At 38.9% G+C, this 15,371-nt stretch overlaps 1 protein-coding gene across 1 annotated transcript; it reads right to left on the reverse strand.

Annotated features, from left to right (window-relative positions):
• Positions 1-10,232: 10,232 nt before the first annotated feature.
• On the reverse strand, positions 10,233-14,973 carry stx12l (syntaxin 12, like). Its single transcript, XM_053327134.1, has 9 exons — positions 14,874-14,973; positions 14,716-14,785; positions 14,471-14,570; positions 12,334-12,471; positions 12,141-12,184; positions 11,818-11,923; positions 10,887-10,959; positions 10,717-10,799; positions 10,233-10,325 (listed from the first exon to the last, which is right to left on the reverse strand). Exons 1-9 carry the CDS (start codon positions 14,971-14,973, stop codon positions 10,233-10,235), a joined length of 807 nt encoding a protein of 268 aa, XP_053183109.1.
• Positions 14,974-15,371: the final 398 nt, after the last annotated feature.

Below are 15,371 nucleotides of genomic sequence, written 5' to 3' on the forward strand. Positions count from 1 at the left end.
GAAAATAGTAAAGGGAGTTGCTTACCCCTAGTGGTAGATATTTTTTCTCCACTTCATTTAACTGCATGTTTTCCCCCTTTTCTACAAGCCCCCCCACGCCAAGTATTTCATGTTTCTAAGTCCTGTTGGGGTGGAAAGTTGTGCAGTTATTTTACACATTTAATATATTTGTGTTATTTATTTAAGCTCTTTCCCCCCTGAGATTCTCTTATTTCAAGAGATACTTTTTGTTTTTGTAAAGAGCAGGGAAAGTAAACTTGTTATTAGATATAATAACGTGTAAATTAATGGGTTTTGCTCAATAAAAGCATGCACAAGAATATTATTTTCTCTTTTTTTATTTAATTACAATCAGCTATTCAGTGTTTTAGAGTACCTAAAAGCAGGGAATCTTTTAAAGCTGAAAAATCTGAAAGAGACAGGAATTGTATGCAAACTTTAAATATTTTCTTATTTATCGTAAGTCATATCGTCATCGCAATATTGAACAGTGTGATCACACATCGCACATTTTGCTGATATCGTGCAGGCCTAGAGAAAACCCATAATAGGTAGAATATGCCCTGAAGGCTTGAATCATTATGAGTTTACCAATTCAGCTAAATGTCTGAACATATGAATTACAAAGAGATTGAAAAACATATAAAGACTCACATTCACTTGGTATATCTTTTAGAGTTTGGAACGCTTAACAGGATAATTTGGTCATTAACTGACTAGAAAGACATTCCTCTAGGCTTGCTTTGATTGACCCAGGTCTTCTCTACCTGTTAAAGATTTCCATCTCCGGCTACCAATGAGCAGCACTCCTGCCTGGAAGGAGCCCGTACATGGAGTCCACTGATGTAGTTTGAGAGGCCTGTTGTACCTTGTTAGAGGAGCAGGGACTTATCGAGCTACAATGTAGGAAATGCGTGATATACATGGTGGCTGAGCGGGGGCTTTAGGTGGGCTCAAGGTGTGGGCAGAAGGGACAGACAAGAAATGAAGATAAAATCAGAGAGTAGGAGGCAGGTGACAGGAAAGTGGTGGTGGTCTACCCATTATTCTGTCTTTAAAAGCTTTTTGATGGTGTGAGGAAAAAGCAAACACTTCATCATAAGTGCACCTGTTGGCCATCTGATGTAAGGGTATGTCAAATAATTTCTTTGCCTTTCCTCCCTTGAGCAACCCCATCAAACATCCATCAAGAGACAGAAATTCTCCACCTAGGAGGAAAATAGGAGTCTATTTACTCTTTTCATTTCCCACAATCAAGAGACCCTCTGGTGCCTCTCCTTGTACATAAGAGGGGAAACCATTGTCACTCCTACTTGTTGTCTGTTCATCAGCTGAACAGATCAGCTCTGGTGATGTGTGTCCAAGTCTTTAGAACAGAGGGGATGAAAGAAGAGCACCGAAGATGGGTTCAACCCCCAATAAAAAGGATATGGAAAGCAGATTCACCCTCCTTTTATTATCCCTGCATAACAAGTGACAAGCAGGCAGGCAATTCCTATCTGACCTTTTCTCTGGGTTACCCTAGAGACATCTATTCTTTCAGAGAACACAGAGTTGTCCTGTTCTAAAGGCCAGGGGAAAAGAGGAAGAAAAGGCTAACATTGCTACATGGACTTTGTAATATGAGTTTGGCAAACTATAATGACAAAAGCTCCATGTAATCCAATGTTTCTACCATGTTTCTTTTAGAATTTTGCAAAATTGTGATAAATTATCAAGACTACGACTGAGAAGACTAAGTCAAAAATGAACTTTTATTCATTCAACTTTTACTTATTCAAAAATGAACAGTTTATTTTCTGACAACACCTAAGATGCAGAGGTTACCATAATGATCTTATGAGGTGTAGAATTAACAGTGAAAGCTTGGGCTGAGAAGGTCCTGATGTGAAAGAGCACTTGATGCACTTGTAACAGCCTCTTCTGCAGTCTATTACAGCAGCACTGGGCTGCCATCATTAGAACAAAGATTTCATGTTCTGTCACTTTAATGAGAATAGCATCACATTATTACAGCAAATCATCTTGTTACAAGGAGAAAGCCTTCTTCAATAATGAGAAAGATATATGTCAAGTTAGAATGTAGACAGGGTGTAAGATTTAGTCTACACTATGGTTGTATAAAGAATTCTTCCCCTTTGGTGAAAAAAGTGACATCTTATCAGCTGTGATGTATTTGTCCCTCACTGTGGCAGCACTGCTCTGTGCTTCTGTAGATTCCTCTGTGACAGCAAACATGTCCAAAACAAACAAGTATATGATGATCCTCCAAATAATGTTTCTTGTCGTAGTTAAAAGCCTCTGAAAAAACATTTGGAACATCACAGGAAAATAATATTCCCATTGAAAGGAATGCTCATTAAATTTGTTTTGGTGGCTCAGCAGCTACTTCAGGAGAAATGAAGCAGGTTCACCAGAATCAATCAGTGTTGTTGGTCATGGAATTGCAGTCTGCAATATGACACAGATTGTATCAACTTCCTTGCTGTGAAATGCAACTATGCATGTCATATACTGCCAAACCAATGAAATACCACAATATATAATAAAATGTGGACTCATGTGGAGTCATATTAATACTCACATTCCTTAAGACATCGGCCAAGGAGGTAACCTCGCCTTTCTCTCTAAGATCCTTGAGAAAGTAGTTGCCAATCAGTTAGATGACCAGTGACAGACAGTTACTGTAGATGTTAGTGCTGTTTCGGCACCATTGACCATCACATCCTGTACAGAGACTGGAACATTTAATTGGTATTAAAGAAATGGCATTAAGATGGTTTAAATTTCATCTATCAGATGGATTTCAGCTCTCTTCAGACTCTCCAGCTGGTCCAGAATGCAGCTGCTCATGTTCTGACAAAAACTAGAAAAATTTAATATTTCTCCCATTTTAGCTTTTACTTCAGTCTTATTGGTAAATGTGAATAAACTGCAAGGATATAAGAGTGACAGGACTAATTAGATCAGCACTGCTTCACCAAAATGTCCCAAATGGAGGGTTTTCTATCACAGAGGACACAGTGTGCTTTTAAGTGACATCCTCCTGTGTTGCACAAAAATACCCTATATTCAGAAAATCACGTAGATCCCCAACTAATGCATTGGCCTTCAAACTGCCCCCCCCCCCCCCCCCCCAATCTTTCTCAAAGCCTTTATCTCCACCCCTCAGATATCCTTACTCTCCCAGTCTAGTATCCTCCTAGGATGCCTTCACTCATAAGTCCAAGTGTTTCAGCTATTCTTACGAGCTGAAATATAGCTATTACATATACTGTATATACATATGTCTGCAAAGCATCAGGGCAGTTGTGTTCTTGCATCTTCATCACAGTTGATTTTAAACAGCCTGATGAACACCGGCAATGAGAGCATTCAAAAGTCTCCTTGGCTGAGAAAGACAATGTTCTGAACACTGTGTCAGGAAGTCATAAAAGCCTTTTATTTTTCTTGTTTATAATTACACTTTTTTTTTTTAAAAAGTGATGTTTTTTACTGCATTATGTTAATTCAATACACTTGTGTTTGTCTGTATAGCCTGCTTAAACTTTAAAGGTAGACACATTACATTATGAAGTCATTGTAAGCTCACAATTTAGGTGTGCAGTTCTTGCTTTTCTTGATAAAAATGTAGGGGATCAATACATTTCTTAAGATCCATTCTTTGGGGGCCATGGATATTTTTAAAATCATTTTATAGCAATTCATCCAACAGTTGTAGAGATCGTGTAGAGCAGAGGAGTCAAACTCATTTTCATTCAAGGGCCACATACTGATCTCATGTAGGCCGGACCATTAAAAAGATGGAAGGAACAAGGGAAGAAGGGAATGAAAAGAAGACAGGAAGGAAAGATGGCAGGAGCGAAGGAAGGAAAGAAGGAAAATAGAAAGAAAGAAAGGGAGGAAGGACAGAAGGAAGGAAGGAAGGAAGGAAGGGAGGGAGGGAGGAAGGCAGGAAGGAAGGAAAAGAAGACAGGAAGGAAAGAAGGATAAAAGAAAGAAATAAAGAAAGAAAGGGAAGACAGAAGGAAAGACAGATGGAAGGAAGGAAGGAAGGAAGGTGGGTCGGATTGAATCCCTTGGCGGGCTGGTTCTGGCCCACGGGCCGCATGTTTGCCACCCCTGGTGTAGACCACAGTTTTGGACCAGCTAACCAATGTTTCTATCTTTAGTGTCACTAAAAGCATGAGAAACACATGTATGGATGTGTAATCAGAACACATGTTGAGGCCACAGAGCCTCCTTTAAACAAAGTTTGGATAGATGATCTGGATCTGAATGGCTGTGATTGGCTAACATCTTTAATAAAATGCTGTTGTGAGCGTGCTCAGACTGGTAACTAGAGAACAAAGTTCATGTTGGTCATGTTGAGTCATGGCAGCGGGGGTGCAGTAGAGCCGCTGGGACCTGATGACCTTCCAGAGATGTTGAGGACCACTTGGTGCTCCTCCACAGCAGCAAGACGGCGTGTCACCATGACAACCCCAATGTTAGCCTCATTACATCCCACCACACTCCGTGATTACTGGCTTATTAGCTATTCTGTCCACTCTCGTGTAGTGTCTCTTTAGACATTTCATTGCAATCTGCCATCTTGACTTTAACTGTGACTCTTATGTAAAGGACAGGTAAATATGTACGAACAATAACAATATGGACACTCAGCATATACTGTAGCACAATACAGTTTACATTTAGTTGCTGTTGGCAGCAGAGTACATTAGTGTGAGCTTTTATTACTTCTACTCAAGCTTCACTTCACCGTCTCCAAGTGCAGTTCAGGACTGATTTCATTGGCAATCAAAGCATCCAGCTGATTGTCTGACCTAAGAACAAGAGTTTGGTGTAGAGAATATGTGACTGACCGCTCACTCTCCAAAACTGATTTTCATTGAAATAGTAACCAAGTATTTCTCTTTTTGCACAGTAGAGGACTGTACTTACTAAATTCAATACCCCTAACAATATTAGGAAGTATTACAATTATTTAATACTGTATTTCAAGTTGGAGGCCTCACAAAAAACTGATAAAAGAAAAAGAATGATCAAAATTGAAGCAGCAAAAGAAGTTCAGAGATTTCATGTCTCTCAGTTTAGTATGAATCCAGCACTGGATCCTCTATTTCCCATAATGCAACTTTCATTCCACCACCTTTCTGACAGCTGTAGTGTTTAGCTTTCAGATTCATACACTGTTATAGTTTGAAGAAGGCAACAGTGAGTCTTATGTTGACCATTTACAACATTCTATTAATTATTATTCTATAACATTTTATACAGATTTATGCTTTAATTTAATTGTGATTCAATTATGTACTTTTAATGGGGTAAGTTTTAACTCTATTACTGCATTTACTGAAGTAAACAAAGTATTTTCCTACTACTGGGCCCTGTTCCATAAAGCAGGATTACCAAATAAACCAGGCTTAATAATCATATATACAGTCATACATTTCTATAGTCAAGTACATAGTCAACTTAACATGTGTGTATGTATGCAAAAATAAGAGATGTAATTTTGAAATCCATGTCTTAAACTGGTAGGAAGCGCTGTTTTAAAGGTAATGGTTATGGATTGGTACATTTAAGATAATGTCTAAAAAGTCAACTAAGACGTGTATAGTGGATGCATGTCTAGTCGTTTCCCTTTTTCTTTGAATTGATTAAGGTTGAGTCTATAGAACGACCTCAACCCATGCACTGTTTCCCTGTCAGTCATGGCATGTCCCTTGATTGAGGAGCTTGTACATGACAGAGCTGTCATAGTACACAGGACACTGCAACAGGAGCATACCTTCATTGACAGATCAGACTTATTCAATCAATCAGCTATTTCCTGCCAGCCTTTCTCTTGGATTTTATGTATTGTTTTTTGTCATCATACGTTTAAATTCTTCATGTCTCCAGCAGAAGTGTGTGCTGGAGACTGCTGCTGCTCTGTGGCTCTTTAGTGGAGGATTTTGTCATTGTGAATACATTTGATCTGTGACGAATTGAATTAGTTTGATTGTGTGAACGTGGATCAGCCTTTATGGAACCACTTCAGCCTGATATCATTTGTTAGGCTCATTCAAGTCAGGTGTTCATCAATAAGCGCCACTTTTCTGAGCTTGCTTTATGGAACGGACCCCAGGTCACTTACTGTAACATAACAGGTGCACTGAGGTCTGCATTAAAACATCCAGCTGACTCTTATAATGCTTAGCTCGCCCTCTAATGGACAAAAAGAGACGTGACACCAGCAGCACTTACATTAGGAGGAAATTCTTTATCAGGTGAGCCGATCCAGTGAAACAAACGGTTTACTAGAGACAGACATTCTGCCAGCTGCTACCATTTAACATTTCCTTCAACATTCTTGTAGGTAAGACATTCTTTATTTCAGAAACACAATTTATATCCAAACAGGAGAAACATGGGGTCTATATGTACTTACTGTATATAAAATTGTGCAACATTGCATTTAATAAGACACAGTCTTACAATAGTGGTACGAGTTACACATGGGAAAAGATGAACTTTCTGTTGCGTTGGAATGTAAGGTGTATAAGTAATACTCAGACGAATGCTCAGATACAAACACACACACAGAAAGCTGCAGCATACTTTCTCCTTGAGATGAACATTTAGTCATGCATAGATCCTTCAACATTCATGAGCTGGTCCCTAATAGAGCCTGCCTCCACTGTGAACAAGGAACAAGCCATCATGTGGTTAGACACTATTTGACTTGTTTGACAGAAGCTGAAATATTGTCAAACTTTTACTATTTCCTTGTGGTTCATGTGGTTCCCATTATTAGTATTGTTATGAGTGTAATCACAAAGTCTGAGCAATGTTCCAGAAAAAAACTCCTTTTGAGTTGAATTAAGTAACTACAAAACTTGTGATTCATTCCATCATTCCATTTTCCAACAGGGATGATACAACTATAGAAAACAAATGTAATATTGCTTTTTGTTTAAGGTTTCTGTACGTGGAAGCCTCTTACGAACACCATGTCCTACAAACCTAAATCATCTTCATCAAAGGTTCTTTGAAGATACACTTAAATGTCTCTGTGTGTCAATGCAATGGAAGCTTATACAGGTAAATATAGGTTACATAGGCTCACATAGGAGACAATGTGAACAACTCCCAAATCTCAATGCATTGTGTGGATCTGTCAAGCAAGCTGATTAGTTGAACCGTCTGCTGAAAATAAAAGACATATAAATGTAATGTTGGAATTAAAATACTTAAAATCCCTACATGTGTATTAGAGACAACCATGCAAGAGATGTACTGACTTATAGCATCCTTGCTGCTGCACTAGAAAAACATTTTGGGAGCTTTAGTCTTGTGAGCTTCCACTTTGTCAAAATTATGAATGGTTCAAATTATAATATTAAGGTCTGTAGTGAAAACTAAATGATTTTACATTTTAGAACATTTTTACAGAGAAAAGAAAATATCTGATGAAAGAGTTACAGAAGCTAGTGGAACAGGGCCTACATAGGAGGTGACAGCAGGACTGGTAGTGGTGGCAGTAGTAGTCATATACAGTCTCAGAGCTCAGTTTTATCATCCCAAACTATGAGAAGTTTTGGACTAAATATATTTTTTAATGTGAATGTCAACACTAAATTGGCAGAATAGTTATTAAAATGCTGCATTCAGCCTTCGAAAACTTAAGTTTACTCAAGTGTCTAACACTGGGAATGCTTACAGCATGACTTCATCAACAAGGATTGGCTGAAACTAAGCTCATCAGTGTCAAAGCGGGTAGAGACCCTCTCCCTATAAAAGGACTTGACACTACACTGCCAGTCATTCAAAAACATTAACTCTTCCTCACTACAAATAAACAAGGAGGGTGGTCTGGTGACACACTCGTGCTACTCAGAGAACCAGGGTTGCACAAGTAACCTAAAGTTCTCTTTCACAAAACTCATTAAGAAATACTAACTCCTGGATTGCTGGTCAGATGTTACTGAGGGACCAACTGCAGAATATGTACACAGCCCCTCTCATGTCTGCAGACCCTTGAAGCTAGAAACTAAATCAATAGCCCTCTACTTATCCAGTGAGAGAGCTGCTGCTTTGCGACTGACTTCCCTAAGTGGTTCTTTGCCCAAGACACAAAAAGGTCACTTTTTTTTTTTTTTTTTTACAGATTTTGGTTCTGTCTATGTAGATGTGTAAAGTCTGCACGGAGCACAACCTATGTAACCGCTGATGCTCATCTGAGCAGAATGGCAGAGGACAGAAGGACACATGGTCACTTGGGGAACATGACCTTAATGCCTCAGGCATCAAGGCAGGGTTAGATTGTAAGGTCACCTTTACATTCCCAGAAGAGAATTCATCCACATGCTTGGTGTACTGAAAGCTCATGAATCTCACCCAATCATTTAGTTGAAGCAAGAGACAGCAAGAAAAAGCTATCTTTACAGTCCCCATTTTCAAGTTCACCTATTCCAGTTGTTCAAATGGTGGTACTGAAGGTCCCAGGATGGCAGCAATGTTAGAAACCTAATGAACAGATCAAAGAATGCTGTACCACAGCCTTCCCATCAAAACCAATATGGCAGGAAATAGCTGCTACATACACACTGATGGTAGAAGAAGCCTTCCCTTTGTCCACCATGTCTTGTAAGAAAGTCATGATCACAGCCAGAGAGCCCTGAAACTTCTTATAAATCTGAGCACCATTTCTCAAAAATGCACTCATAAAATGGTATGTTGACTCTACTAATTAAGTACCTTTTTAGCACTTTCAACTCAAAGGACCTAACATTTTGGATGGATTCAACTTTGCCTAGAAGGAGGCTTGAACCACTCACAGGCCAGGCCCACAGAGCCAGCCTCTCTGGGTGGGGATGAAATATTTGTTGGTGCATCTTTGACACCAGGTCTCTGTTTATTGTCACAGGCCATGGCTCCCTGTGAAGGAGCTAGGTTATCTGTGCCAGCCGGTGCTTTGATGCCCAGAAAGGAAAATCATCAACGTTCCCTCCTTCCACTGGTGAGGATCAGGGAAATCAGAGCTATCGAGGGGGAATGTGAGTCCATCCCCAGAGGTGTATTCTGATCATGAAGAATGAAAAACAAAAGGACATTGAGTATTCTACCATTACAAAGAGATCCATGGATGACTGCCCGTAACGCTCCAAAACCAGACTCACTTAGGACTTAGTAAAGTCTCCGTTCTGCATAAAGGGAGTTTTCCCAGGATAGAAGATCTGCTTCACAGATCAGTGGGTCTAGCCTGTGAGCAGCCACCCAATGCTGCATTCCCTTCGTGTGCAAGCCAATTGGAACCACCACCAAGGCTGATGCCATCAGCCCTAACAACCTTTGGCAAAGCCTGGCAAGACCTGCAACTTTTCTCCAGTCAGACTCATGGCCCTTTCAGATGCAATGTGATTTGAGCTGCACTTGCCACTAGGTTCAGCGGAGATGTGACAGAGGACAATAAGCAGATCTCAGATCTAAAATCCATGCATGCCAAACAAATAAAATATTGTCATTTGGGGAGATCAAATAAATGATTCTTAATTAACATGTTTGCAGCCTAATTTTTATACAGGTAAGTTAATATTCATTCTGATTACCAAAATCCAATTTCCAAATGGTGAAGTAGTACTGCTACTCTGTGATGTGTTAGCCAAGTGAAACCAGCATTAGTTTGAGAAAGTACTGTATACTGTGTACTTTGGTGGGGTATTGTTATCGCAGAGTGCTGTCACTTAGTTTGGCAAGCTGCCGAAAGTATTTCTACTCTCCACAGTTAGCTAATCAGACTACTGTTTGGTGACAGAATAGTATGAACTGTATCAAATCACTGAGTAGACCAGTGACTGAAATTTCACTTGTGTCAATGAAAAGTTAAGTTGGGTCCTACAAACACATTTGGCTTGAGAGTTTGGAACTTCTGCTCGTAGTGACAAGGCTCTCGAGTGACTGGCAAGCCCCTCACTGAGGAAAGGTCTTCATCCTCCCTGACACTAACACACTTAGTTCCAGCCAGTCCTGGCTGGCAGTATGCAATAAATGCTTTTGATGAGGTCACACCATAGGTGTTCCCAATGTGAGACATGAAATGAAACTATGAAAGAGAGCCCATATCATGTGAAACCCACTGTTGTTACCACTCATTTGTGCCACATAAATACATCCATACAGTCACAGACATACACACACACATGTTGGAAGTCACTTGAAGGGATCAGTTAGTTGGTCTTCTCCTCTCATTTGATGGCCTGCCAGATGATGATGATCAGGATGACGAGGACCAGCGTCAACACCATGCCCAGCATGCACATCCTCTTACGGGACTTCCTCTGCACACAACAAAGAATTACGTCTGACTACATAGATGACAGGAAATAAAAAATCTAAATTCTAGCAAACTTAATCCATTTTTTGGGGAATATTTTCAGCTATACATTCATCCAACTTTGGTGTTTTGGTGAGTCAGTGTGTGTGTCAATATATCTGGCTTTGATATGCATACAAATCATTTTATTTGTTGGCAACATGAAAAATACACATATCAACAAACTATCACCTTAATGTTCCTGATAGTATTGTGGATTATTGACCTCCTTATGCATAGAATTGTCAGCTGCTCTTGAAAATGTGTGTAAATTGAATTCCTTTAATGCTGTTTCATCCAGTGTTTCCATTATTTTGTCCAGCCCTTCTTGCTGAGTCTAAGAGATTGTATGTTACCTGGTAATAAGCTGCTTTCTGAAGCTGGACAGCGCCTCTGTCTACATGGACCTCAGCACTCTCCACGTTGGCCTCTATGCTGTCTGCCAATGAGAACGCAGGAAGAGCTTTGACATGAAGTGTCACGTCTAAATGAGAACGTGTTACTCTGTAGCTCAAAGCTGACTTACCAATCATCTCTCCTTGGTCATGGATCATCACAGCCAGGTCCTTGAAGATCTGGTTCACATCCATAATGTCGGCCTAGAGAGACAAGTGAGGAGGATATGGGGAGGAAGGTTAACTGATGAACATGTTTACTATTTACTGTAATTGAGTAGCTTTTTTGTGTACTTGTACTTTTTAAAGTAGTTTTAAAAATCTGTACTTTTACTTTTACTTAAGTATGTTTTGTGTGAAGTATTGTACTTCGCTACATTTTAAATCACATCCATTACTGAGTAAAAAATGTTGGCCGAATGTTTTTTTGACATTCAATGCCCTGCAAGTGTTTAAAAAACCCCCCAATAATCATTCAGTGTTTCCCACACAATATTTAGAGACTATGGAGGGTTTATCATTTATTTTTAGGGGTGCTGAGATCAAATTTAGGGGTGTTAGAAAATCCAAAAAAAAAGTCTAAAATCGCTCCGGGTTTACAGAATCCACAATTATGCCACCTTCAATTTAATGGTTGAGTTATTTGAAAATGTTTTATGGGATGGTCTTCACTAAAATGACACATATCTCCATAAATGTTTTAAATGTTGTGTGTCGACATATTTTGTCATTGAAGCAGAATTTGTAAATGTATACCTTTATCTTTAATTAAAACATCTAGTTAGAGATTTATGAGCCATCACTTTGTCCTACAGCCGCCCCCCCCACCCACCCCCGTTATAAAAGTAACTAAGTAACTTTTACTCAAAGTATTTTTTTAACAAGCTACTTTTTACTTTTACTTGAGTATATTTTTAGACCAGTACTTTTACTTGTACTCAAGTAAAATTTCATCAAAGTAGTGGTACTTTTACTTGAGTCAAATATTTCAGTACTCTTTCCACCTCTGACTATTACAGTGTTTCTGCCTCTGTGTGATGGTCCTATAGTTCAGGCTGATACCTCCAGCTGTTTAATGTTGGTCTCTCTCTCCTTGATGATCTCCAGGTCTTCCTCAGTGATGCCTGGCTCCTCAATCTGAGTCTGGCTCTGACTCAACTCGTCCTCCCTGCACAAGAACACAGCACGTACTTATAGCACTTATGTTTGAATTTAATCTACAACTCAAATGATCGTTTCTGGCAATAATATTATTTAGTGTTAAAACATTCAGACTTTACCTCAGTTTTTAAAATAGCTGGTTGTGGCTTTCTTACACCAAACTGCATCAAGAACATAAAGTTGGCTAAAGAACAGACTAAATGTTCAATATGATATGAACCTACTTTTCAAATGTGACCAGCTGTTCATCCACATTGCCTCCATCTCCCTATGGACATCAGCAAAAAAACATGAATCAACACCAGCACATTTGCCCATTATGGATGCAAATGAATTAACAGTCAATCAAATGACAAATGATGTTATTGGTTGTGAAGGTTTGACATCTGTAGCCCAAAGAGAATTGTGGATGTTCACCATGGCCCTGGATCCAGCTCGAGCCCTGGCCACCGACTCCTTCTCTTTCTCTGCTGCCTTTCTCTGCACCACCTGGAAGTTGTTGAGGGCTGCAGAGAAATCGTTCATCAGACGCTCCTTCTGGAGCTTTTGCTGCCTCTGTAAGAAAGAGGAAAAGATCAATAAAAACTATTTGATATTTTTCAAAATGTTGTTATTGAATGGAGCAAAATAACAAGACACAAAAGGTTTGTTCTCGAGACTCAGAACTAAAAACAAAAAGCAGTAAGAAAAACTCCTCAGCATCTTGACTCCTCTTCTATAATCACCACATCTAAATCCATTGTGTTCTGAACCTTGTAGAAAATGAACCTATGAACAGTGAAACAGTGATTATATCATATCATGAGCAGGAGAATAACACTTTTATAGTAACGTAGTGTTTTGCTGCAGGTACAAAGTGTTTAACTCTTTGGCCCATTTTACATCTGAGAGCTATAAAACATCATTTCTATTAGCTGGACTTTTCATAATGTGACCCACAATCATTCATTTTTCCATGATCAGCATTAAAACATGTTGTATTCCTCATATTCTATCAAATGTCCATCTGGGTCATAAAATAATGATTGCAAATGTAATTTTTTCCCCATAAAATCAAACATTTATTAATGACTGACAGGGGATTTATGAATGTGAGTTGGGGTAAAGACTAATTTATTGTTACTTGCGAGGGTTTAAATTTCTTTTTTAATATATTCCTAAATTGTAAATGTACAGTTGTTGTTCTACATATAAACACTATCAACACAGTGTGCTAAACCTGAGCTAAAAATAAAAGCCTGTCAAACAACAGCTCAACACTGACATTAGAGAAAGAAGCACACTATTAATACATCTCTCAGTGAAGCTTTTTTACAAAGACTTCATTGAGCTGTTGAATCCTGATGTAACACAGACCTCCGGCTCAAACAGCTGCACTTGTATCCCAACTTCATGATAAATAAAACACAATCCTGAAGATTCATTTGAAATATGAGAAAATGATGAACTGAAATCACTTTGTTTCCCTCCTTCTTTAACTTTTAGATGATACAGAACCTTACAGACATAATGTACATGCTTCATCTTTACAGGACATACATTCATAGTTCAGATACACTTTCACTAACGTTTGGACTGTTTAAAGTCCGTGTAAAGTAAGAATAAATATGTGTTCTGAGTTGACATACCACAGAAAAGTGTGTTGTTAACCACCCTGCCAAATTTGAATGATTAAAAAAATCACCAAATATATGAAATTAGGCTTCAAAGTTGTGTAAAAAGCCTCTTTCTCTGCTATCAAATGCTGTGGGAGTGCCCGTCAAGTCCGCTGAAACCCCGCCCCCTACCAAGTGTCACCTGTCAATCAAAGTCACCACCTCTACCAGAAACATGGACACTACTTCTGACAGCTTTCTGCTGCTAACTCGGCTGTTAGCTCGGCGGCTAACTGGCTAACTGTAGACTGTAGTAGTAGTAGTAGTGTTTATGCTAATCATTTTCAGACCCACCCACTAAATCCTGAAATCTTGAAACACAGTTTGTGAAGCCTAGCTCCACAATTCAAATCTAAATGTTTGAAATGCGTTTTACACCTTTATTAGAAATACTACATGTATGGCCTTTTTTACACAGTCTTTAACTAATTACTGATCTACTGAGTCATCACATAAACAAGAAAGCATAATAGAGCAATAGATTCATAGGTGAACTGATAATGTAAATAATCATAGTTACAAAAATTCTTATTGGATAAACTAAAGAGAAAAATGCAAATTGAACACTGCAGGATGTGGAAACATTGATTTTCTACAGTAACATGATTCAAACCATATCAAAGTATCACATGACACACATCTGTCAGCACAATTAGCACAATTCTCTCCACATTCCCACCAACACTTAGATAGAGACCACTCGTTGGGAATCTTTGGGAATCTCACAAATTTTAACAGTCACAATTTCAGGATCCACACCAGATTGATGGCTGTGGAATCACATGGGATGTTGTTGTGTTCACATACTTTCTGCTATGTATTTTATCTTTATTTAAATGTTTGATATGTTATTTATGTTAGCATTTATTTGTGTTTACATGTGTTGAAACCAGACTGACCTGCTCTGATGGAGACAGTGATGGAGGGAGTGAGCCCAGCTCCTTCAGGTGTCTGTTGGTTTCTTTAGCCAGCTGGTTGGTGTAGTGCTGGAGCTGTTGGCTGCAGGATCACACACACACACACACACACACACACACACACACACACACACAGACTGATGAGACCCTGCTCATAAGCTTTGGCTGGTGATAATGCATAAGGTAACAATAAAAGAGAAACTTGACAATCACAAGTCAGAACTTACAGCTTCTCTTGAAGTTCGGGGGTTTCCTGTCTCGTCCCCAGCTGGTAGACATGGCTTTTGATCTGGCCAGCTGCAGAGAAAAAAGTAAAACACTTGAGTACATATGCACAACTTGTATGGAATCATTTTTTATAGGTAGAGGTGTTAGCTACACTCACTGTTTTGGCTGATCTTCTGGATGTTGGAGCTGCATGTCTGGATGAGGCTGCTGAAGTCCCGAGGCTGGGAGCGGCTGCTGTCTGCTCTCATGTAGGACATCCTGACCACACACACACACACACGTCTACTCAATCTCTGTTTTCATATGTACATTCTTATTGTCGCAGAAAATGATGCCCTCATACTTAACTGCTTATATTACATATATTATTATATTAAGCCATATTATGAAACCTGTTTAACTTCAGTGAATGAAAACTTTGCCTTTAAGGTTCATACAACTGTTAGAGATTCTGTCAAATTCAAAACTAAACTGAATATATGCAGAATGTCCCATAATGTTATTAATAACTGGATTAGTATTATTGATGCTTTAACATGTTAGCTGCATTTGGTTTGTCTCGCCATGTTTACATAAAAGAGAATTCAAAATAAATGAACAAAACAATAAATAAAAACATAAATAAAATGGCAATACTGTTGTTTTTCAGTTTTAA

Source organism: Scomber japonicus, chromosome 10 (genome assembly GCF_027409825.1).
Source record: "Scomber japonicus isolate fScoJap1 chromosome 10, fScoJap1.pri, whole genome shotgun sequence".
Taxonomy (NCBI): domain Eukaryota; kingdom Metazoa; phylum Chordata; class Actinopteri; order Scombriformes; family Scombridae; genus Scomber; species Scomber japonicus.